Source organism: Impatiens glandulifera, chromosome 2, assembly GCF_907164915.1.
Source record: "Impatiens glandulifera chromosome 2, dImpGla2.1, whole genome shotgun sequence".
NCBI lineage: Eukaryota > Viridiplantae > Streptophyta > Magnoliopsida > Ericales > Balsaminaceae > Impatiens > Impatiens glandulifera.
The window spans coordinates 13607009-13631868 of record NC_061863.1 but is presented as its reverse complement, the minus strand read 5'-3'; the positions used below and the strand labels follow the sequence as shown (position 1 = coordinate 13631868).

At 28.2% G+C, this 24860-nt stretch overlaps 2 protein-coding genes across 2 annotated transcripts; one reads left to right on the top strand and one right to left on the bottom strand.

The window, feature by feature from the left end:
- The first annotated feature begins 5009 nt into the window (after window positions 1-5009).
- LOC124927752 (auxin-responsive protein SAUR50-like) lies at window positions 5010-5722 on the top strand. Its single transcript, XM_047468216.1, has one exon. The coding sequence runs from the start codon at window positions 5099-5101 to the stop codon at window positions 5450-5452; it is 354 nt and encodes a 117-aa protein (XP_047324172.1). The 5' UTR covers window positions 5010-5098; the 3' UTR covers window positions 5453-5722.
- Window positions 5723-14029: 8307 nt separating this feature from the next.
- On the bottom strand, window positions 14030-18201 carry LOC124925532 (filament-like plant protein 4). The gene is made up of 5 exons (XM_047465567.1): window positions 18040-18201; window positions 17604-17817; window positions 15223-17173; window positions 14963-15005; window positions 14030-14662 (listed from the first exon to the last, which is right to left on the bottom strand). Exons 1-5 carry the CDS (start codon window positions 18148-18150, stop codon window positions 14273-14275), a joined length of 2709 nt encoding a protein of 902 aa, XP_047321523.1. The 5' UTR covers window positions 18151-18201; the 3' UTR covers window positions 14030-14272.
- Between the last annotated feature and the right edge of the window lie 6659 nt (window positions 18202-24860).

The following is a 24860-nucleotide window of genomic DNA, read 5'->3' as shown; positions in this document are numbered from 1 at the left end:
TGTATGACTTCACGCATCGCAATTTTTTTGTCTATTTCTCTCTCATCTTTGGCATGGAAACTTTAAAGAACTCTAGTACCGAATATTTAGTTTTCAAAGTATAAAACCAAACATTTCTAGAGTGATCATCAATAAAGGTTACGAAATAAAGTGCTTCACCGAGATATTTTTCTTGCATAGAACAAACATTAGTATGAATCAAATCAAGAACATTTCATTTTCAATGTGGAGGAAGGGAATGAAATGCAACTCTTTGTTTTCCAGCTAAGCAAACATCATAAGTTTTTATAGACGTACCTTACAAACTGGGAAGAAATTGTTTTCTAGTTAGATCTTGAAGTCCCTTTTCACTAACATGGTCGAGTCTCTTGTGTCACAAATAAATATCCACATCCTTATGGATTAAGTTAATATCTCCCTTGTACAATTTGTCTTGTATTACATACAACGTGTTCATCTTTGTTCCTCTAACTATCACGGGCAAACCTTTAACGAGCTTCTACTTACCTTCACCAAAATAATATATGAACCCTTTATTGTTGAGATTTCCCGTAGAAATCAAGTTGAGGCAAATGTCTGGAACGTGCCTCACATCTCTAAGTATCAATTTTTAGTCGATGATAGTATCTAAACAAATGTCATCGATACTCATTATCTTTGATAATAGTTGTTACCCATTCGGAGATTGCCAAAATCTCCTCTCGAATACATAAAAAAATCACCATGAGAATTAATGTGACAAGAAGCACCAAAATCAATCACCTAGTCACTATCTTGACTTATAACATTAACGCAACTATCCTCGCACACGATGGTGTAGTTTCTCTCTACAACCACATTGATTCATTTTCACCCTTTTGACTTTCATTTTGTTCTTATTTCTATATTGGACATTCTCTCTTGATGTACACTAGTTTATTATAAAGATAACACTTAAGATCACTATGAGACTTTGACATTCCTTTGTTCAAGTCATTCTTTATATTTCTACTGTGTGGAGATTTTTACTTCTTCCTTCTACGCGATTTTAAATTTCACCTATAAAGGCTTCTGAAGTTGGTTTACATTTCTCTCTTTTTCTAGCATTTTCGTTGAAAATACTAACTTTAACCATGTCCATGGTTAGAATACCTTTTGTTTCTAAATTGTTTAATGAAATCACCAACATTTCCCAATTGTCCAGTAACAAGCTGAAAAATAGTAGAGTTTATAAACCCACCAAGGTAGCCCAGTGGTAAGAGTCGGCTTAAGAAACCAAAAAGGTCACGAGTTCGATTCCATCTAGAAGCGCTTTGAGTTTAAGCAGGGGGCCAAGGTTGTGGGGTGTGATGCTAGTTCTCTTTCATTAAAAAAAAGTAGTAGAGTTTGTAGCTCATCATCAAGAGTCATCTTCATCGATGATATATGATTCACCAAGCCAATGAACTTGCTAGTGTGTTCTATCATACTCCCATTGTCTTTGTATTTTAAGTTCACGAATCGCTGAATTATCATCGCCTTATTCCTAGAAGAACTCTTCTCGAACATCGATTCTAACTTTTTCAAAAGAGTTTACACGTCGTTTTCTTATACAATATGGTGGAAAGTGCTTTGGTCAACTTATTTCCTAATCATAGCATCTTCTTTCCAATTTGTCATACCTTGTATAGGCCTGAACAAATCTCTCTAAATCAGCAAATTTAGCATCTTACATTTTCATACCGAAAAGGTCGTCGAGGTTAGTTTAATCATCCCTATTAAATTATGCTCAACCATTTGGCACACACAAAAATTGATGAGTCCAACAAAATTCTCTAATACTACTTGTTTGGAAAACATCTTAATAAAAATTACGAATAATTTGTCTTCCCTCTTTGTATATCACAATGAGATAATTAAGATAATTAAACAAAATATCAAGCAATAAAATCAAGCACACGTAGATACATCAATTTTAGCGTGGAAAATCCAACAAGGATAAAACCACGGACCGTATGCCTCTTAAAATACCTTCACTATATTTTAGTGAGTTACACTCAAATCTTCTTTAGCACCTAGCCTAGAGGTCACTAATACAAAGTTTTTACTCTTAATGGTGGATTAAGAGAATAATGACAAAAAAAGATCTCACCAAAAGTAGAATACTCAAACGAGTATCAAATAGAAGTCCAAACAAATATTTAGACTAGTTAAATTGTAGAGAACTCTTTGAGGATTCACCACTAGTGATTTGAGCCAAAGCCGACATCGTTCAACTCCTGAAATTCTGAATATCTAACTTTATGTTTGTTTATTCTCTCTATAGTTTCTTATAATTTAGGAGAAACATTTATTGTCTATTATATAATATAAAACAATATAATATAATATATAATTATATATTATTAATCCAATCTCTATGGATATTCATCTCAGCACCATCAAATGAGCTGATTCCAACACAAAAATTCAGAGTCGCCTAAAATAGGAAGATTATGAGATTGAGGGGTAGAGAAAGGCTGTGTTGAAATGATTTTTCTTTATTATGTATATATTTAAAAAGTGAAAAACTTTTCATTCCTCCACAAAAGTTGTGTAAATATGTTTTACATAATAACTACAATTTAAGTTGGGATATGAATGGACAAAAGTTAATCAAAACATTATAATCCAAGAATATCAAAACAATGCAAAGGAATATTGAAAAAACGGTTAATCATGATAAGAATATAGAAAGAATAAGAAAAAAAAAAAAAGCTCTACAAATCCATAAAGTTTTTATTTTTAAAAAAGTTTAACTCAACAAGAATTTAAATGTCTTACGCTAATCATGGTTTGAAGATCTAGTTAAAGCTTATATGTATTGTAACATATTTATGCATTTTTTTTATAACCATTTTGAATCATAATTCAACTCCATATTACGTAACATATATATTTTTTATTTGTAATTACATAAAGATGAGTGATTGCATTCTGATCTTCAATTTCACATACACAACTATTTATTATACTAATTTTCTTTGTAACTTTGATATTGTGATTGTTAATTTACACTCAACTCATAGGATAATATCCAGTCCAAACAAAACACTAACTCCATTTGTTTTTATCGATCTCGATAGACCATTCGATTGATGCCGAATGGGACAACTACAACATGAAATTCAAGACACAGCCCGACTTAAACAATTGTTGATTTCGTAGAATATATACATAATCAGATCATAGGTTTAAATGAGGTGAGTTAAGGGTGAGCATTGGGTGAATTAATCCGAAATCCAACACGATCCGAATTAGAAATACTAATTCGGATTGAATTGAGATTGGATTGGTTTGAGGTTAGATTTTAAATTCGGATTGGATTAGGATTATTCGAATTATCCAAACAATCTAAACAAAAATATATTTTTCAATTTATTTTTTTATAAATTTCAATTTAATATAATAATTTTTTACTTATTTTCACATAAATAAGACAACAATTTTTTTTTAGATTCGAATTTTTTAATTATAGCTTTAAAATTAATAAAAATAAATTAAAATTAAGTAATTAAATAAGAAAATATTAAATGAGATTAACTTGAATTTGAATAATTCAATTAATAATTTGAATTAAAATATATATTATACTTAATTTATTTTTTCTTTTTTAATTAAATATAAATAAAATAAATGAATTAATTATAAAAAAATATTATTAAATAATTCTAAGTTCACATTAAAAAAAATAAAATAAAATATATAATATATTAGTTTGGATTTTTCAAACCATATTCAATCCAATCCATATCCGATTCTTATTAATTAGTAAAATAATTTAGATTTCAGATTGGATTAATTTAGTTTGGATTTGATTCGAATTGAATAAAACGAATTGTTTTTACCCGTTTGCTCCTCCTAATATAGAATATATACATAATCAAATCATATATTTAAATGATTAGAATTTCAACAAAATGATTGAGATTAATATTTTGAAGAATAACTCATTTTTTTTCAACTAACATGTTATATGCATTTTTCATATGGTTTTTATTATATATTCAGTTATAGCTGAGCATTTAAAAGATTATTTCGTAATTCAAACTATCCGAATAAGAAATACTAATTTGGATTAGTTATTTCGGTTTAAATTAAAATCGGATTTGATTGAGTTTGAATTTAACTAAATTTGGATTGGATTAGGATTATTCAAATTATTCAAACAAAAATATTTATCATTTTTACTAGATTATACCTCGTTAAAATATATATTTTGTTGTTTTTTTTCTGCATCAGTTACGACATAAGTATTTTTTATTTTTTATTTATTTTTACAATAACTATCAAATTTTATGTTAAGTATATAAAAAAAATTAATATTTCATTAATTATATTACTTTTAACAAAAAAGAAATTATATTTATTATTGAATAAATAAAAAACAGATTTATTGACTACATCATCTTCTTATATTTGTTGTAAAGAAATAAAATTAACTATAACAAAACAAAACTATTAAAAACATTAAATTTAACACACATAAAAATAGTCAAGTGGTTTATAAAAAAACCCGTAAAATAAACATAATAAACATTAAATGAAAAAACAAGAAAAAAAATAAAATAAACATATTAAATAAAAAAATAAAAATAAAATGTTAAATTAGATTGTCCAAACGATATCTAATCCAATTTAACTGCATTCCATATTAATTAATATAATAATTTGAATTACAAATTAAATAAATATAATTTGAATTTAATATGAATTTGATAAATAAGAGGATAGAGGACACCTATATTCAATCACCAAAATGATATGTTTTACGTGTGAACATTAACTAGTTTTGTGACTTAAATTAATTATCTCAAGTAATAAAAAATGATCTTATCTACAACTATCCACACTTAGAAATAGTTCAAAGTTGAACTCTTCCAAAAATACATGTATACTTTTTTAACTTTTCTTCTTAAATTTTGTATGCAAGTGAGGGGAATGGGTTGTAATAAATTTATATACATCTCATAATTAAATCCCCCACCTTCACATTATTAGAGATCAAAATTTTCTCCCACCCTCCTCCACATAGGAAAGAGAAAAAAAATGATTCATCCTACTATAAATATATCATCTTTATCATAAGAATCATGATTATATGGCGATCAAGAAATCAAACAAGGTATCTTCAAAGAAGGCAGTACTGAAGCAAATACAGAAGAAATGCTCGAGCCTTGGAAAAAAACATGAACACAAGGTTGATGAAGATGATGATGAAGAAGAAGGGTTTCTCCCTCTTGACGTTCCAAAAGGTCACTTTGTGGTTTATGTGGGAGAGAAGAGGAGTAGATATATAATCCCAATTTCCTTCTTAACATGTCCTCTGTTTCAGAATCTTCTTCATCAAGCGGAAGAAGAATATGGGTTTCATTATCATGGAAATGGGCTAACCATTCCTTGTCAAGAAGATGTCTTTCGATCTCTAACTTCAATGATCAGATGGAAGCATTGAATGATCTTTGGGGAAGAAGACCCATGTAGATAGAAGGATGCAGATCAAGTGAATCATCATGATCTTTCTATTAATTGTTTCTTTTATTTACCTTTTTTTTTGGGTGGTGGGGGTGATCATCTATTAATCTAACTAGGAGCTAAATCTACCCAATTGTCATATATCTATATGAAAAAAACAAAACAAAAATCCCAATTCTATGTTTTGGGTATTTTTGGAGGCATAATAATTGTATATATATATTTGGAATTTGTAAACTTTTTTATTTCTTTCATGCTCTATGTATGTTAGTAAGAGAAGAAGTGCATTAGCAAAAATAAATAAAGAACTACTATTTTATCAATATTAAAAAACATATCTGTTTTTGGAAGTGAAAATAATCAGAAGGTGGCATTAAGGTCTTGTTGGGGTAGATGGTTTTTGAATAATAATTATTTTAAAACAATTAATTGGTGATATTTTGAAATTTGAAATTTTTTTATTTAAGTAAAAATACTTAAAATAATATTAATATATAATGATAAAATAATTTTTTTTAAATTAGAAAGTATTTTAGCACTGTGGGATAAATCGTACAAAACAACTAAGGCATGATATTTCGTTCAACCAACATATTTGATTAATAAATTGATTTTTTTTTTTGTAAATGTGAGTAAAATTATGTTTAAGCAGGTTGAAATTATTTTAAAATTTTCAACCCAACAATGTCAACTTTTTGATCAAAATAAAGTAACCACAAAAATAAAATTTTAAAAATCCCTTAAAACTTTAAATTTAAATATTTGAATTTAAGTTTGAGATCGATGTTCATTCTAGTACGTGATCTCTCACCTTTCTTAGTTTATCCTATATAAAAAGTTTACACTCTCTTTCTTTTTTTTCACTTATTAATATTGTTGTCCTTTTTATATTTTAAAAAAATTGTTAGTTCTCTTAATAAGCTCAAAAGAATATTTCGACATTATTTTGTCATCTGCCTCAAACCTCAAATGAATGTGGTCTGTTTTATATTAGAAGTTTTCATGCAATAACAAGATTTTTTTCATATTGTTAGACATCTTCTTCATTATTGGTTACTTCAAAAGTCGAAAACAAATTTCTCAATCTCATGTTAGAATATATATGTTATTGTTTGGGTGTTTTTGTTGTTAGCACAAAGCATAGTTTACCCTAATTGCTTTCATATTTAAACACTTTTACAATCCTTATTTTTTATCAAGTTGAATGGAACTCAAAAGTTTAGGTTTAGACTCCATTACTTTCTCTTCGCTATAGTTTAGCAATAAGTTCCATCACTTCATGAAGCATGTGACGTGAGTCACTTACTCGGTAGGCACATCTTATAGTGTCTATGGGCTAGGTTTCGTTTGGTCAAGTGCTTCCTGCCTGTAATCCATCTTAAGGTTCTATACACCTCTACCAACGGTCTCTATGTTCGATAGTTGTCAACGTTGTTAGCATTTGTGTCTTCCTCTATGGAATGAGTGTCGACACCGTCCTCTAATGCATACAACGCATCAACCAAATCAATGGTGGGGGTCAAGGAATACTTCTTTTGAGGTCACAATGGGGTCATTTTTATAGACATACATCTTCTTTGTAAGGATGATTCTCGGTAACCCACTCTATATGCCTTTTGTATGATCATCATGGTCATTCCTTTCAAGTTAAGAACTATGTAAAATCCCAACGGGTCTCACACGTGGATCCATGTTGATGGTGACCAACCACATAATCACCTATGGATCATGATCATGTTCCCAATTCATTTAAAGGGTTGACAACTTTTGAATTAAATCATCTAAAACTCATTGTTCTTCTTATAACACAACTCATCTCCATCATTTGCTAAATGGTGTCAAATATCTATTATTTCCATCTTTTTATCTCTGATTTATTCTCGGCAAGGTTGCGGTAATCGATTAATCGACACATACGAATTAATGATTAATCGGAATTAATCGAAATTAATCGAATTAATCGTTTTTAGCCTTAAACACATTATTTTTTAAGAATAATACTAAATTTCATTCATAAAAAGTTAAAAACACGCCCAAATTTGTACATAGTCACATTGGATACTAAAATTATCGTTCAAAAGCATATATAAAGTCAAGAGTATGCATGAAATTCTTAAGAGATAAATATTTACTAGTGAGAACACAATTTAGAATGAAAGATCAACAAGCGACGCGGTTTCAGGCTCCCTGGACAAGATGACCGGCGGCTTGAATAAGAGAGAGGGTAATAAGAACATAAATGAGAAAATGAAATTGAGAGAAAATTATTTATATTCTTTAGAATATAATTTTTACATGTTAATAAAAAATTAGACCGAGTTTGACTCGATTTAACTGGGTTCGACCTGGGTTGACCGTTGACCAATTTTTGGTTATCGATTAGAAAAAACGGGACGCTTTTTCCAATTTTCGATTAATCGCGGATTAATCCCGTTTTTTGCAACCTTGATTCTCAGGGTGGCTAGCATAACCCTCATAATCTGAGACATATTTGACTTTGTCACTTAAACTGCGTTCCTGGGTTACAATTACAAATTTAACATTCAAACCAATGGACAACATAAACAAATGAGGATGCCTAGCTGGGGTTTAAAATATTGCAATTAAGGGTAAATTAAAATGGGTGGAGAAGGTTACTTAATTAATCAATGAAAAGAGTGTACACTTTGATCATTATAATTAACATTGATTAAGGATGGCCTACATATCTTCACATTCACAACAGTTCACCATTCTACATCACTACCTTTTTCTTAGTGCCATTTCATCTCAACATGTCTAACCTTTTTTTTTACTCTATCACGCCTCCCAAAAACACAACCCCACATCACACAATCAAATATTTGAGATAATCCATAGATTATACCATATATCCCTCTCTCTTTTTTGGTAAAAATAAGTTGCATTTAGTTATGTGATTTGATAAAATGATTATGGATTCTTTCCAAATTATTTGAAAAATACCATAAGATTCATCCACACAATATCTCAAATCTAAACCACAAATGGTCATTAAATTATCCCAACATGATCAACTTTTTTCAAAAAAGTATCATCTTAAAAAAACAAGAAAACTACACTACCACTGTCCATGACAGCCGGAAAAGTGGTAAAAATGTATTGATTGATTATAAGTACAATTTCACACACTTGTAAGTACAAGTTGGACAATCATTCATGTCATACCCAACCACCAACAACTATGGAAAACAGCTATACTAAAACTGTATTAATTGATGTTATATTTGATGTTTAGTGCTAGCTAAATCCTAAGGCAAATTAATTAATTAATTAAATGTTTATGCCAAATTTTGGAATTAGGAGAAAAATATAATTAATTCCAATGAATAACCGACAACCGAAATGCAACCAAAAAAAATACTAATGTTTGCCTATCGATTTTACTATAATAAACAGATATTACTTTTATCGCATAGTTTGACCCCAAAAAAATACTAAATCAATATAGTTTCTCAGCGGTATATTCAAACATCTTATAAACCCTAAAAGAGGTAATTAGAGCATCTCCAACGCATGACCTGTGCCCGCATGGGACAGCGTGGAAAAGGGCAGGTCATTGGTTTTTTTCATTTTTTGCATTGGAGATAGAAGCAAAAAGAGGGCAGTGCCCTCGTCATGCCCTCCTCTGACTTTTTCATCATTATATAATATAATATATTATATAATATATGAATATTAGTTATATATTTAATTATAATATTTTTTCATACTATTTTTAAGTAACAATATAATAACATTAAATAAATATATATTCTAAAGTTTTACTATAAGATAGGAATATTAATTATATATTAAATTATAATAATATTAATTATATATTTAATTATAAAAATATTATAATATTTTATTATACTATAGAAATATTAATTATATATTCTTAAATTTTATATGTTATATATTCTCAAATTTATTCGTTTTTAATATTATAATATATTTTAAATTATAAAAATATTTTATATTTTTTATTAATTATATTAATATGTTTTAAGGGTGAAATTTTAAATTTTCCTATAATATATATAATACAGGAATATTACTTATATATTTAATTAATAAATATATTTTTTAAATAAATTAATATATTTTTTATTAATTATATTAACACGTGAGTTTAAAATCTCAAATTTTCCTATAATATAGCTATAATATAGGAATATTAGTTATAATATTTCTATATTATAAATTAGTTATTTATTTAAAATATTATAAATAAAATTTATTATTTAGATAAGAGGGCGGGCGGAAGCATTGGAGTGTTTTGGACAACTATAATGTGTGCCCCCTTTCTGCTGATGTGGAATATTGATTTCACAAAATAAGAGGGCAGAGGTCTTGTGCGCTGCTGATGCTCTTAAGGAGAACTGAGTCTTCATTCTTTATGATTTTAGTTTGACATTGTTTTTAACACCCTCATCTTCCTCATTTAAACCCTAATTAATGACCATTTGTTGAGAAATGTAAATTAGAAAATAATTAATTTTGAGGTGTTCAAAATTAATATACTCAAATTCTAGTTAGGCAGCAAGTCGGATCATGCCTCTAGCTTCCCTTTATTATTATTGTCTTCTGGTTTCTAGATATTGTAGTTAATTAATAAGTCATATATGGTCAAAGACCAAAAGAAATGGTTGTTGCCCACCTGAGGATTAATTTCATTTTATTTTATTTAATTTTTTAGAGAAAATATTTAATGACTCACAAAATATAATTAAGTTAAATCGCGGTCTTCAATGTGATTACTTCACAACGTTAACGTTATAAGGGAGATCTTTTCTGAAAAATTGATGGAGGCGGTTAGTGAACTTGATCTTTTTTTATGATTTTTGAGTTCGTTATTGTTACATTTTATGTTATGTTGGTTAGTTGGTAAACAATTTTTGTTTATGTTTTCATTGTTGCTCTCAAATGGTTAATCGCGTTGTATTTTTGGTTTGTAATAAGATGAACACTCGTATTTTTGTGTTGTTTTTATTGTTATATTTAAACGATTATCATTATTTATATGATAGTATATTTAAAAAAGAAACTATTTTGTGAATTTTACTTAATTTGTTTAAAATATCCTTTATCACTTATGAATTATAACATGCAAAAGTATTGCAAGATTATTTTTAGTCTAATATATATTACCATTTAAAATTTGGAAATTTCAACATATTGACTGACTTTTTATTTTATTGATTTGATCGATCTTTTTCTGACATTTTGGAGTTTGGGTGTAGATTTGTGAATTGTTTAGAGGTGTGGATAGGATTAGGGGTGAACATTAGTTGAATTAATTCGAAATTCAATCCGAATCATAAATACTAATTCGGATTGGATATTTCGGATTGAATTGAGATCGGATCGGATTGAGTTTGGATTGAATTAAATCGGATTGAATTAGAATTATCCAAATTATCCAAACTATCTAAATAAAAATTTAATTTTTAATTTGTTTTTCTTTAAATTAAATTTCATCTCAATATAATATATATTTTACTTATCATTACTTTGACAACGATATTTATTTTTTTATTATTTTTATTATTGTTTTTTTTAAATTCAAATTTAATAATAATAAAAAAAATTCGGAATTTTAAAAAAAAAATTAAAAAAAATTAAAAAGGAATTGTTGACTAATTTCAAGTTGATATATATAAATATTTTTTAGTTTGGATTATTCAAACCATTTTCAATCAAATCTGTTTTCGATCCGTATTAATTAGTAAAATTGTTTGGATTACGGATTTGATAAATTTAGTTTGAATTTAATATGGATCGGACAAAACGGATTGGTTTTACCCATTTAATTGGTTTTACCCATTTGCTTTCCCCTAAATAGGATGAGTTTTTATGGATGCTTTAATTTTCCTAATTTTATTTTAATGTGTTTTTGGTTAAATCCAGATTTTTTTATTAAGAAATTAAGAACAATTAAGAGATATTAATCACTTTCTCTATTATTTTGAAGAAAATAGAATTTTAAGTTTATAACTACAATTATTGGGCCATTTTTTGTGGGCTCGTCTTTTGGTTAATACACTCGAGGTGTGTGATGGACTGTCCTGGGCCTCCTGGCCCTCTTCTATTGAGTTACTTCTACTCACAAACTTTTGATAAAAATATTAAAAAGAAAAAGAAAATGTTATCTCGTAATTTTAAATATGATCTTATCTGAATTCATAAATAAATAATGATGTACATAAAGTTTGTAAATGAATTCAAATGCTATAATGTTATATTTCTTTGACTAACAATGTTAACTAGCTAGAAATTCGAAATTACGTTGTTCACTTGTTTCCAATATTTATATAACTAACAAAATTGAAACATCTCGGGTATAGAAACTAAGCTTAATGCGCCTTCTTTGGATATAGAACAAGGCCAAGATAAAGCTAGAAATAAGTCTTTTATGAAGTAGATTTATGAGACGAGATCTTTGTTCGACACATGCTCCAATAGTAACTTATTTGTATCACTTCATTTTAAATACCTTTCATCCTATCACAAAATAAAAAAATAAAAGGTTAAAAAGAAAATGGGAAATGAGTTAATTAAGCACATTAATATCCAAATTCTCTTTTACTCTAACAAGAAACATCATGGATTTAAAAGTTTAGCATTTCAACTTTGAAATCTGAAGAAAGACCCTTCTACAATTAGAATACCCTTTTTTTCTTCAGGTTAGAAGTAAAATTTTTAAAATAAATATCATTGAAAATGTCAAACCTCACTTTCATGATTTTGTCATTTCATCTTAAAATATTTTAAATAAGAATCAAACTCGTAATCTTTATTATTTTAAATACCGACTCTAACTACTTAAACTAGGTTAGAACATTTACCGTATAAATGTTCAAAATAATAAAGGAACACATATTTTTAATTATTAAATTGAATGTAGGTTGTGTATCAATATAATTTATAATTATTTTTATTAAGTTTAAATTAATAGTTACATATACAAACTATATTTATTTCTAATCATTTTAACCTCCAAAATATACTACATCATCTTGTTAACCATTTTCAAATACAGCTATAGTTAACATACAAGATTAGCAAGAACTGTTAAAATCTCTTTATTTATTTATTTATTTTTGTAAGTGGTATTTTTGACCAATGACACTTATAAAAAGGTATTTGTGTGTTTAATAGATGTCAATTTTGTCATTAATATCAATGGAAAGTCTGCATCAGACATGTTATTATGTAGTCCTAATGTTGGTATCATCTGACATATTTTACTAATTAAGCATATTAAATAGATGATACCTAAGTCGGTGGAAGATTGTTGTTTTATTTTTAAAAGATGCTTTAAATTCATTAAGATATTTTATTTCCCAAAAGATGCTTAATAAATTCATTAAGATATATATATATATATATATATATATATATATATATATATATATATATATATATATATATATATATATATATATATATTAGTACAACCGACATTGAAATCTCTGATATTTTAGACAATATATTTTTACTTAGTTCTTCCGGTCGATTTGATGATTTAATTGTTATATATATATAGAATGGTTGATCGGAAATTCAAACCAAATTGAATTATTATTTTGATAAATTAATTTTGAATTAATTGTTCAAAATTAGATCTGAGTTCAAATAGTTCAAATTAATCTAACAAAATATACTTCACAAAAATATCAAGCTTTAGAACCATGATATATTTTTAAATAAGTAAATAAATAAAATGTAGAGCTGTTGCTAGATAAATAAAATAACAGATCCATTGATTGCTGCAGCATCTTTGCATCTTGTAATTATACATAAAAAGATTTATAATTAAAAATTAATTTTTGAAAAAATTTAAAAGCTGGTTGGTTGTTTTTTTTTTAAATAAACTTTGATCTATTTAAAAAAGATGATTGATCATGATTTTTAGAAGGATGTATTTTTTATTTTTTTTATAAAAGACTTAAAGTGTGTTATATAATGATAAAATAAATTTTATTTTTTTAAAAATATAAAGTATTTTAATATTTTTATTAATGAGTTAAGTGATATAATAGATAAAAATGAATTAAATAATGTTGAATAATAGTTCAACACTGAATTTTTTATTTTAATTAATTGAGTTAAGTTGTGCATAAAAAGAATATAGGGTCAATTCAACCTATTAAAAATTGATTGGCAAAACAAAATCAGAAAATACAAACAAACATATTAATCAATGGTTTAAAAATTTTAGTTTGGATTATTCAATCCTAATATAATCACGTACTAAATTATGAATTTTGATAAATTTAATTTGAACTTAATATGGACAATAAAAATATTTAATAATGTGGTCGTAATAGATTATTACGTACATTATAAAAATAAAAATAAAAACACTTTATTGATTTTCATTATGAGACGTTCTTTTGAAGTCATTGTATCATTTTCCTCATTCAATAACCTCTCCCCTTCTTTCACTCCGTTCCGAAGAGTAACTAAAACCAATTCAATCACGTTTTCATCCAATTGGAATCTGGTGCCTCATTTTTAATAAACTATTGGTAAAAAAAAAAATGTGACATGAACAGTTACACAAAACCACTCTGAAATTAGCTTATAATTTTCCCAAAGAGTCAATGTTCAAATGGCTTCAAAACCAATAAAATTTCCACAAAGACTGATATTAAGTATTGACATACATATCAGATGCATTTGCCTTATACACAAATAATAAAAGTACTATACTTTTCTTTTTGTTATTTCATTACATATATTGTCAATGAAGTTGAAAAACTGTGTGCATGGCTTCAATTCAAAAACTCAATACTTACCTTTTTTTGCTGGAAAAGAATCTTGAAAATCCACGCGATTGCTTCTCGGGTGTAGATGAACCAGACTTGACAGTAGTAGTGATAGGAAGATTTTTTACTGGTGATCTTAATGGCGTAATAATCTTCTCCGTAGTAGCATGTGAAGGACTACATGGAGAGTTGAATGTGTCGATATCTGTTTGATCAAAGTCGTGCAAATTTGTGTCACTTATAGTTGGTTCTTCTTCTGATAGGCTATCGTGTTTATGGCTCCTTTCGCTGAATGGCGATCCAATGTAGTAGTCTCTTGGAGGAGGTGGACGCATCGTTTTCAGCTGTTTGCCAAGGAGAAATATGGTTTCTTGACACTCTGCAAGCTTCTCCTCTGCTGCAGCCAGCTCTTTTTCCTGCAGAATTTCGATCAATTTTTAGCAGTTTGTACAGGAAATGCAAAAAATAGCATAAAGTTAAAATTTAGAGTGATATCTTAGTGTGATTTTGATCAACATAACAATGTAGATTTTTTCGAAACATTGATCAGACAGTTCTAAATTATTATTTTTTTGACAAACATATCAAATGTATAATGAAACAATCAACTAAGTTCAAGATTTCAACTTCTTTGACAAATCTTATAAAGCTTAATAGTGGAAGTTTTGTCATCTCTTTAGAAAAAGATTAAATGTTTAAAACATAAAGTAATTTACCTGGTTATTCTTGCTTTCATGTTCATCAGTGATGCTCTCCAATCTGAAAATTTCCCAAAAGAAAAGTTAGCAAAAGATATGATAGAATCCAACACAAAATCTCATATAACAGCTCTAATACAGAGTATAAAGTCATATTTTTATCACAATTATAATCTCATTGAAAAATGGTCAAAACTGAAAAGTTTGTGTTTTTAGGAATAGGATTTTATCTAATCATGGTTTGAAATATGTGAGATAAAAAGAATAGATAAACCAACCTTTGTAATTGTTCCTGAAGCTCCTTGCATGTAGCCATAGCATCTTGATGATTTCTCCTTTCCTCTTGAAGCTCAATATCTGAATTCTCTATTTTCGCTTGTAGAAGATTTATTTGTGTTTCCAACTCCTCTGCACGTATTTCAAGCGCTTTGTATGACTCAGCCATACATTTAAGCTGTGTCTCAGCCAACCCGTTCATCTTTTGAGCTAATGCCAACTGTGATTTCACTTCTACCAGAGCCAGTTCAGCTTCATCCAACTGTTTTTTCGTATTCTCTAGATTTTCGCTACATCTTGTCATATCCTCAGCCAAATTCTCTTTTTCCCTTTTCAATTGTTCGAACTCCTCAAACGAGCATTTCCATGGAACAACATCTGGTTCAGAATCAGAGATCGGACCAAAGCTTCCTTCATTAGGATATTTCTCTGTTGGTGAGTCTGGATGTAACGCAATCTTGTCTATGCAGTCAGAAACATTGTTCTTGTAGCCAAGGACATTAAAATGGAGTTCTCCAGCCTTGGATAAAACATGTGAAAGTTTCAGAATGAAATCAACCAAGCTTGATTTAGAACAAATAACGTTATTGAATGCAAAAGAGAATTCCTCAATTCTCTTGCTCCATCCATCTCTATTATCTGGAGATGATGTTTCTAGAACAGCCATTGCTTCTTTTCCCAGAATCAACACAAATTCATGAATTTGAGAAATGGAAGCAGCTATTTCTTCAGTTATAACATGCTCTTTTGTTTCTTCCACCACATGTTTAATGCTATCCAAAACCTTTTCTATCTCTGTGTCTTTCGGTGTAGACTCAAGTAACATGGATATTCTTGATTGAAGCCTTACCAACTCCGTGTCATTATTTTTCGAACAATCTGAAACAGTTTGATCGTTTGATGAGTACGCAAGTTTTTCCATCTCGAGGAAATCATCCATTAGTTCCAAGTGTTTAATATTTTCAGATTTAGGCTTCTCAACACTCATTTCCTTCTTAAACGGAGACCATGAACTAGCACTGCTTACTGCATCATCATTTCCATCTTCAGACAGGGATGTCAAACTTCTATGATGATCATGGGAATGGATTTGAGATTCTAAAGCTTGAAGCTTGCTTATAGTCTTGGTAGAAACATTGCGTGATGCCTGCAATTCGTTATTGCGTTTGGATAACGTTCCTTTAAGAAGTTTTGTTTCTTCTTCCATAGAAAAGAGTCTTTCTGTGAGCAATTCATTCTCTTTTTGGTACTTGTGATAGTTTTCAAAAGATGTTTCAGCCAAGTAAGATGGATATGGACTAGGGGGCCTCCTTACTCGAGTTTCTCCCAAGTTCTCAACTTCTAACTTCATTTGAGCCAATGCTGCAGGACCAGGCAGTTTCTTCCTCACAAGGCCACGTAGCCTCTGGCTCTCAGCTTCTAACTTAGCTATTTTCTTAACTCCTTCTAGATGTTGCTTGTTGGCCACTTCTGCAGCTCTCACGCTCATATTCTTTTCCTCGTTTCGGATCTCAAGCTCTTTGTTAATGACATGAACTTCGTATTTGAGTGAACCTAGTTGTCTTTCACATGATTCGATATTGCTCTTCAGAAGCTCTATCTCTGCCTCAGCCTGCGATTTCTCTTTGTTTATTTGAATTATCATGTTGGAACGTTCTTGCAATGACCTTGAAAGAGCATTAGTTTGTGCCTCTGATTTGTAAAGCTCTTGATTCAAGTTGTTTATCTTTGATTCAAATTCAAGCCTTATTTTATCCCATTGCTTTGTTTTTGCCAACACGACGTCATGCAATTCCTGTTCGTGTTCTTCCTTCAAGTTACGTATCTGCCTCATGCATTCCTTGAGAGCACCATCTAAATGGGATGAACGATCTTCGGCTGTAAGCTTTAGTAGTGTCACAGATTCTAGGTGGTTTTTTAGTGCCAATGCTTCTGCTTCTGCCTTCTCCCAACCTGCAACATGGAAACTATTTGTTCAAAGAACACAAACAGAAAGAAGAAAAGGTGCAAAGCCGAAACTGATCTTGTTTGATGTGGTGTTATTTGAAAAAAAAATCTCGTTCAATGAGAAAACATATTATTTGGTTAACTGAATAAACTGTTTTTTGTATTGAATATTTACAATGTTATGAGAATAAAATTTAGGGTAGTTTAGTTTAGTGTATTTTTCCAAATAAACAATCGTCAAACAAGGCCAAAGTACAAAAGCATCAACAACAACAAAACAGGAGCCAAACAACAAGAGCCTAAGCACCCCCTAGAGAGCTCCGAGGTTTACAAGAATGTCCATAATATTACCCTAGCAGAAAGGATTTGTGCACTGGAGAATAGAAACTATTTATAACTTCATAAACATATTTAGGAAAAGTAAACAATTTGATACCTGATACAGCTTCTTCAGCAACTTTAGCATGTTGTTTCACTATGATTTCCTTACTTATTATCTCTGATTGGGCAGTTGAGAGCTTTTCATTTAATTTCGAAATCTCATCTTGTAAGTTCTCCACCTGATCCTCATATGTCTTCACTTGTTCCTCCAATCCGGTTAGATGAGAATAAGACTCCACAGAAATTTGAACAAACTTTGGTTTCTTATCCTGAAGTAAAGATAACATCAGCATCTTTGCCAAAGGACCCATGAAAGGAAACATTGACCCATAAAAGGAAACATTATTGAATTCCAATTGGGGGAATATGAAACAACTTGGCATATAAGCCAATGGAGTTTGATTATCCTATTCTTAGCATACTAATCCAAATCATGTCTTGTTTAAGATAATTGTGTGATCTATTTCTACGATTTTATATGATGAAACTACCTGTTCAACACGAGATCCAGTTGATGACAAAGAAGCGGCGGAGTCTGCAACTGTAACTGCTTTCTCAGCTCCAGACTTTTTCTTCCATGGCCAACTCCTGCGGTTGTCCATCTCTAGTTACTATTATTCACACCTGCTGCACAAGTCAGTCAGAACATCTAAACACCTCAATGAAAGAATTTACATAAATCAACATGCATTTAATCATAAAATTGTAAACCAAAAAGGTTGAGCAATAAATACGAATCCTCATTAGGAAGCATTTATCAGCTATCAATAAACATGATTAAAGAAGTATATATCATAAGATCATCAATTCCGAAAACTGAACTACAGAATTCAAGAGAGAAAACTTAATAATTCTTCAATATCAAATCACCAAATCATAGACAATATCACTCAATTTTCGGTACAATCACATTAATTCTAAACGTAGATCAACAAATTCCATCAACTAATCCCGCAACTGAACAAATCATAATGGAAAAGCGCGAACAATTCAAGCAGAAATCAGAGTTTCCATTCAATACACAAAAATGTCATCATCTCCAATCTCCATGAATATGTTCAATTTGTAACTGAGAATGATAATCGATCGCTGCGATTATCGTAAACCGTTATCGACAATTAATACTGCATATGTAAGCTTCATCACATCCAGCATTAAATATGAATCGTCATCAGGAATCATTTATCAGCTATCAATAAACATTGATTAAAGAAGACTGAACTTCAGAATACAATACAGAGAGAAAACCTAAGAAATCTTCCGAATCACCAAATCATAGATGACAAAACCGTCACTCAATTTTCAGGATTACAATCATTATAAAGTAGATCAACAAATTCCGTTCATCTAATCCATTAACTAAACAAATCATAATGAAAAAGCGCGAACACTAGTAGTAATAGCAACAATTCAAAATGTTAATTAATCCACGCTAATGACGCTGAGATTCATAGAAAACAACATACATCTAGCAATGCAGCTTGTATAGAGATAGTGAGATCCTGAATTACAGTATCCTATTCGGATTACAGAGAGAAATGATCAAGTAGTCGAGGCTCAGCTCCTTATGGATTCGTCTTCTTCACAGAGTGATAAGATGTAGAGAGAGAAAGATAGAGAGAGAAATTGTTGTTGTTCAGTAATGGAGATTCCTTCTTTTTCTCTCCATTAGAGGCCGGAGAAGAAGATGAAGGCGAAGAGAGTGGAGGTGGGTAGAGAACTGAAAGTATTTGGCGCTTTCACTTTACTATAACTTACAACCCACAAAAATACATAATATTACATAATTTAATCAAATATAATAATAATAACGGAGAAAATCAACGAAACAACTCCATGAATTCAACGTGGCCTGTCAGGTTGTTCTCATGTCCCGAAAATGTTCATTTCGAGACAATTTGTTTTATCCCGAAATGCCCGTTTTGGGACCAAAATAACTGTTTCAGTACATTTTTTATTTTTTCCCTCCTACCCACGTAGTTTTGAGACCCGCGTTTTGAGACATTTAAAAAAAAAAAAAAATCTCTTACCCACATGATATGTCTGATATGTCATGTTGATTCGTAGACTTATTTTCTCTAAACTTTTCGTTGAATTTATTAATTTTCGTAATAATAATAATAATAAAAGTAGTTATGGGTAAATAATGAGTGAAATATAATCGGAAAAAATGAGCATGTTTGGAAACCTCTCCGATATTATGAATTTAAATTTGTTAGTCAACAAATTATGCATCTCGTTAAATGATTAAGTGTGTTTATAACACATTTGTTTAATTCGTTGGATTGGATGAATCGAGTGATTTTAATCGAGGCAATATGAAATAAGGGGATATTTAATTTTTTTATTTTTGTGAAGGATGAGCTGTAGACGTCGACTTTTGGAATTGGACCACCGTTGTCACTGGCTGGCTGCGCACCACAATCAAACGACAAGGATAAATGTCAGCGTGTGACATTGTTCCTTTATCCACGTTTCATCTCGACCGTCCATTTTAGACCTTGTTTGATTTCATTATAATTTTTGTTAATTAATTAAGTCTTAACAAACCAAATATAACACGTTTTTACCATTACCCAACAACGATTAACGTATAAGTCAATTTACTCACCTAACAAATTTGGATCCTTTAAGAAAATTCATTAAAACAATAAAAACAAAAACTTAAGTAAACAAAAATAATTACGACAACTAAAACAAAATATATAGACATGAAATGTTATCACAAGTATCATAGTGTCATCGACATTAATTAAACATTCAACTTTGTAACTATCTCAAATGAAAATAAATATATTGTATTTAATTGGATAATTGGATGAATTTGTATTAACTATAATTTATAATAAATGATTTGACATTAAAGATGAATTTAGCGTAAGAGAAAAACTAATTAATAAAAGGCTTTAAAATGTAATTAAGGAAGAAGTGGGGTGTTAATGAGTTTATGGTGGCCAGGTTGGCTCTTTTATCCGATGATCTGTCACTCTGTCTTCTCTCTAAATCGCACTTTCCTCACCATTTAATTCCCTTCCCTAAAATCGGTAATACAATTATTATTTGTCTAATCAAACCTTTTGTTGTTTTATTCGAAATAGAATTATAAATATTCAAAGTTGGAAGAACAACTATATATGTTCCTGCCATATAAAAAAATTATGGTCACAAGGTGAATCACATATCCCGTAAACACACTTAACCATTTAATTAGGCGCAAAACTTGTGTCTAACGGGCTCGAACACAGGATCATTTAAAAAAAAAAACTGGGAAATATTCGTCACTATATAAGTGGTTTCTGCCAGAGTCGTTATCTAAAAATTAAAAGTTATAGATTTGATTTCCACTTAAAACGATTTAAATATATTAATATATATATATATTGTATGAGTTAGAACCTTAAAAAAAAATTATTTTGAAGTTAATTTATAGACACATATCACATATGTTGGTTTACTTAGAGTTTTGATTTAAAATCAAATCTATAAAGATTAACAAACAAATTTCAATTGTAGTAGTTAGCAAAATATCTTTGGATGTTACTTAAAACTTCTTATTCTTAAATTGGACTCTAGATAACACTTATAGAATTGAAAAAAAAAAAAGGGATAGACAGTTGTCTAAGTCTTAATACTAAGAATATATACTTATTCTTGAAAAAAAAGAACTAGGAATAGAATATATGCTTAGTACATGATTTTACCTTTAACTTTAGTTAAAAGATGTAAAAAAATCATATTATTATTATTTTTTTTAATCAAATTATAATTAACCATATGTTGAGTTAAAAGTTCAATGGTTTACTTCTCATCTCTACACGCCTACTTTTGTATTTGTCTTGGGTCAAGGAAGGTATCCTATTGTAGATATGAAAATAATTATTTTATTGAGTTAGTGTTTTAGTTTGTTTTTGCTTACATGTTAATTCAAGAATGATTTTGAGACCCAAGAATAAGAATAAATAAATTCAATGCATTTTTATTAATGTTTATGAAAATTTATGTGTTTTTATGAAAAGTAATTAGAATATTTAAATTAAAATTCTACAAAATTATAAAAAAAAAAAGTTAATATTTGAAAAAAACGTAACGATTTTCCGCTAAAACGTTTGTTCTTATTAGAGAGCTCATACTATATTAAAAATAAATAAAAAGTTTCCTATTGAAGACTAAAAGATCACTTAAGTCACTAATAACTTTGTCTTATTGTCACATGACACTTAGCCAATCGCAGGTCGATACACACAATGCCCCGGTATCCATCGTTTACAACTATGACTATTAGGGTATCTAATCTCATTCGTTCCCCAGCTTTCGTCACTCAATATCTCGTCACTCAGCAGTATCGTAGGTTGTTGTCGTTGGAAATTTAAAATCAATAAACATTTTTTTAGTTAATAATAAATAAAATATTAACACACTAATAGAGATTATCATCAAACAATTCAAATAGATCAAACATAGTAATTATGTAGGTATTATAATTTGTTTGGCGGTTTTTTATCCAAACTGTCTTAAGTTAGGGGCAGTTTTCTCCGAAACCCGAACAAGAGATATTTTTGTTTCCGTTCCAACTTTTCTTCAATTTTATTATAATTTTGCCTAAACACTAATAAACATAATTGAATATATTATGTTATTAATATATTGATTTATTTTTCTTATTTTATAAGAATTAATTTTTTTTTATAATAATATAAATTTTCAATATATTATAATATATATAATATTAAAATATTTATTTAAATAATTTTATTAAAAAACTTTTTTTATTTTTTAAAATAATATCTAAAAATATCCCTGCCTCCTCAAAATAATAATCAATTATTAATTTTTAAATAATCAAGTTTTTTAAAAAAAATTATTCAAAAAAGTAATAATATATATATATATATATTATAAAATTATAAAAAATAGTCAATTTATACTATATTTTATATTTAAACTAAATAATATTATAAATTTATCTGATATCTCCTCATTCCATATCAACCAACGACTTTACCTAATAAATTAAAACCATTAATAGTTTAAGGTTAAATTTGACATTTAAGAAAATATTTGAGATCCAAATTGATATTTTGATCTTATCCTACGTAAGAAAAGATGGAAACAGTTATATGATGATGTTAGGAAAGAGAAAATGCAGGAGAGTGGGGCTGGGACCCACTTGTAACAAGTACTTTGCATGCTTTCATGAAGAAAGGTGGGGACCACATGTGGGACCATATGCCACGTGGAATCAGGAAATGATCGTCTATCCAACTAATCCATCGATATTTATTGTTTAGTATTTTCTTAAACCGCGTTTGGGACCCACATTCATTAGTCGGTATAGATAAAAAAAACATTTTAAGAATTCGAAATTAAAATATGTATTTTTCATCAATTCAATTCAGCTTAAGAGTCATAATAATAATAATAATAATAATAATAATAATAATAATAATAATAATAATAATAATAATAATAATAATAATAATAAATCATATTTGTTAAAACAAATTTGATAAAACTTTATATTTATAATTTAATTATTTTTTTTTACTTAAAAATGTTTTATTTAATTAATTATATTTTTTTTATAAAAAAAAAAACAATTCCACTTTTTGTTTTTATTTGTTTTTAAATGTCATTATGACTGTGATATTAACAAAAAAATAAATAAATAAATAATATATATATATATATATATATTATTTTCAAATAATTTTAATAATCTTTTTAATTGAGTTCCTTTAATTAGTTAAATTTTCAAGACATTTTACTTTACTTTTTTAAGATAACTTTTTTTTTTTTTTTTTTTTTTTGTTTCTTTTTTCATTATGAATAATTTGGTTATATGAAAATGAGCATAGTATAAAGTGATGTAACTGGTTGCCTAGTAATCACAAAAATTGTTTTCAAATAATTTTAATATGTTTTTATTTAGTTCCTTTAATTAGTTAAATATATATTCAAGACATTTGTTTTTTTTAACTTCATATAATACATAATATTATTATAAAAATATTAACTTAATTTTTATAAAATATAAAAAATAAATATATTAGTAATGTTATATATTTAATTGTGTTTATTAGTATACGGGACGATGGCACAAATATCATCCCGGTCAAATCGAAGAAACCCCCACTCCAAATAGAACAATTAAATTGTAAACTGCGAGACGAATTATAATTGTCATCTTTAACTGTGGTCAAATTGGTGGAATATTGTATTATAGTATGTATTTGGAGAACCATCAAACAAATATCTAGATTTTGTGTATCTTAATTCATTAATGTAGAAAGTTAAAATTTCAGGATACTAAACTCCAATTCATTCAAGTATTTTGTGACCTTTGATTGGGATACATATTCTGAAAATGTCATAGCTCAAATGTCTAAGATCAAAAGTGAGTGATATTAAAGATCAACTTATGCAAGGTAAGTAAGTGTAGAACTCTTTCTTAAATAAATAAATTATTTTATGTAATTTTCTTATTTGTTACCAAAAAAATAAGTTTAAGTATACAGTAGAAATAAAATTAGATAAAAAAGATGATACATTTTTTAGTACACAATTGTATAAACAAACCAAAATATGATAAAGAATCACTAACAAAAGTGGAGTCAAAATTAAAAAAATTACAACCATCATAAGTAAAACTAATTATAGTACAAAAACCAACTTACAATCAATATAAATTATGAGCAAAGACCATTATACCATATAAACAATGCAAATCATACAATTATTTAAAATACTATAAAATAAAGAAGAATAGAGAACTTGGTAAATATATCTCCCAAGAAAAAATAATTCAACCATTTCCGCCAAAATTGTGTATGTACGATTCTAAAGTAAATGAGGATCGAACGAGACATCGCGCATCTTATTCTTAAGTAATTTATCGTGTTCACCAACTCCATCACTACATGATATAATCGATATCTCGTTTTTAATGTTAAAAATATTGATTTGATTATAATGGTAAGAATTTAATTTTATTGGTGAAAGTTCTCAGATTTTTATCTAAAATAATGTGCCACATAACAAAAAAAAATGTAACTATTTTTTTTCTCTTTAATATCAACCCATACAAATCATGACACGAGAATAGAAAAGTTTTCCTACTTTTCTTTTTAACATGTTCTCACTACAATGGATATAATATTAACCTATCATTATTACCTCTGAATTTAATATGATATTTTAAATAAAAAAAATAAATTAGAGATTTCAATATACCCTTTCGTTCAAACATCTCACCCATCTACTTAAAGTAGATGTATCAAAATACATAAAATATAAATAATGTTTATACAAAAAA

What these genes read in the sequence shown, in the direction of transcription:
- LOC124927752 (XM_047468216.1), top strand. Translation starts at nt 5,099, where the DNA reads ATGGCGATCAAGAAATCAAACAAGGTATCTTCAAAGAAGGCAGTACTG.
- LOC124925532 (XM_047465567.1), bottom strand. Translation starts at nt 18,150, where the DNA reads ATGGACAACCGCAGGAGTTGGCCATGGAAGAAAAAGTCTGGAGCTGAG. An exon ending in CTGGATCTCGTGTTGAACAG is followed by an intron (nt 17,818 to 18,039) that starts GTAGTTTCATCA and finishes TCTTTACTTCAG; the next exon opens with GATAAGAAACCAAAGTTTGT. An exon ending in TGCTGAAGAAGCTGTATCAG is followed by an intron (nt 17,174 to 17,603) that starts GTATCAAATTGT and finishes TCCATGTTGCAG; the next exon opens with GTTGGGAGAAGGCAGAAGCA.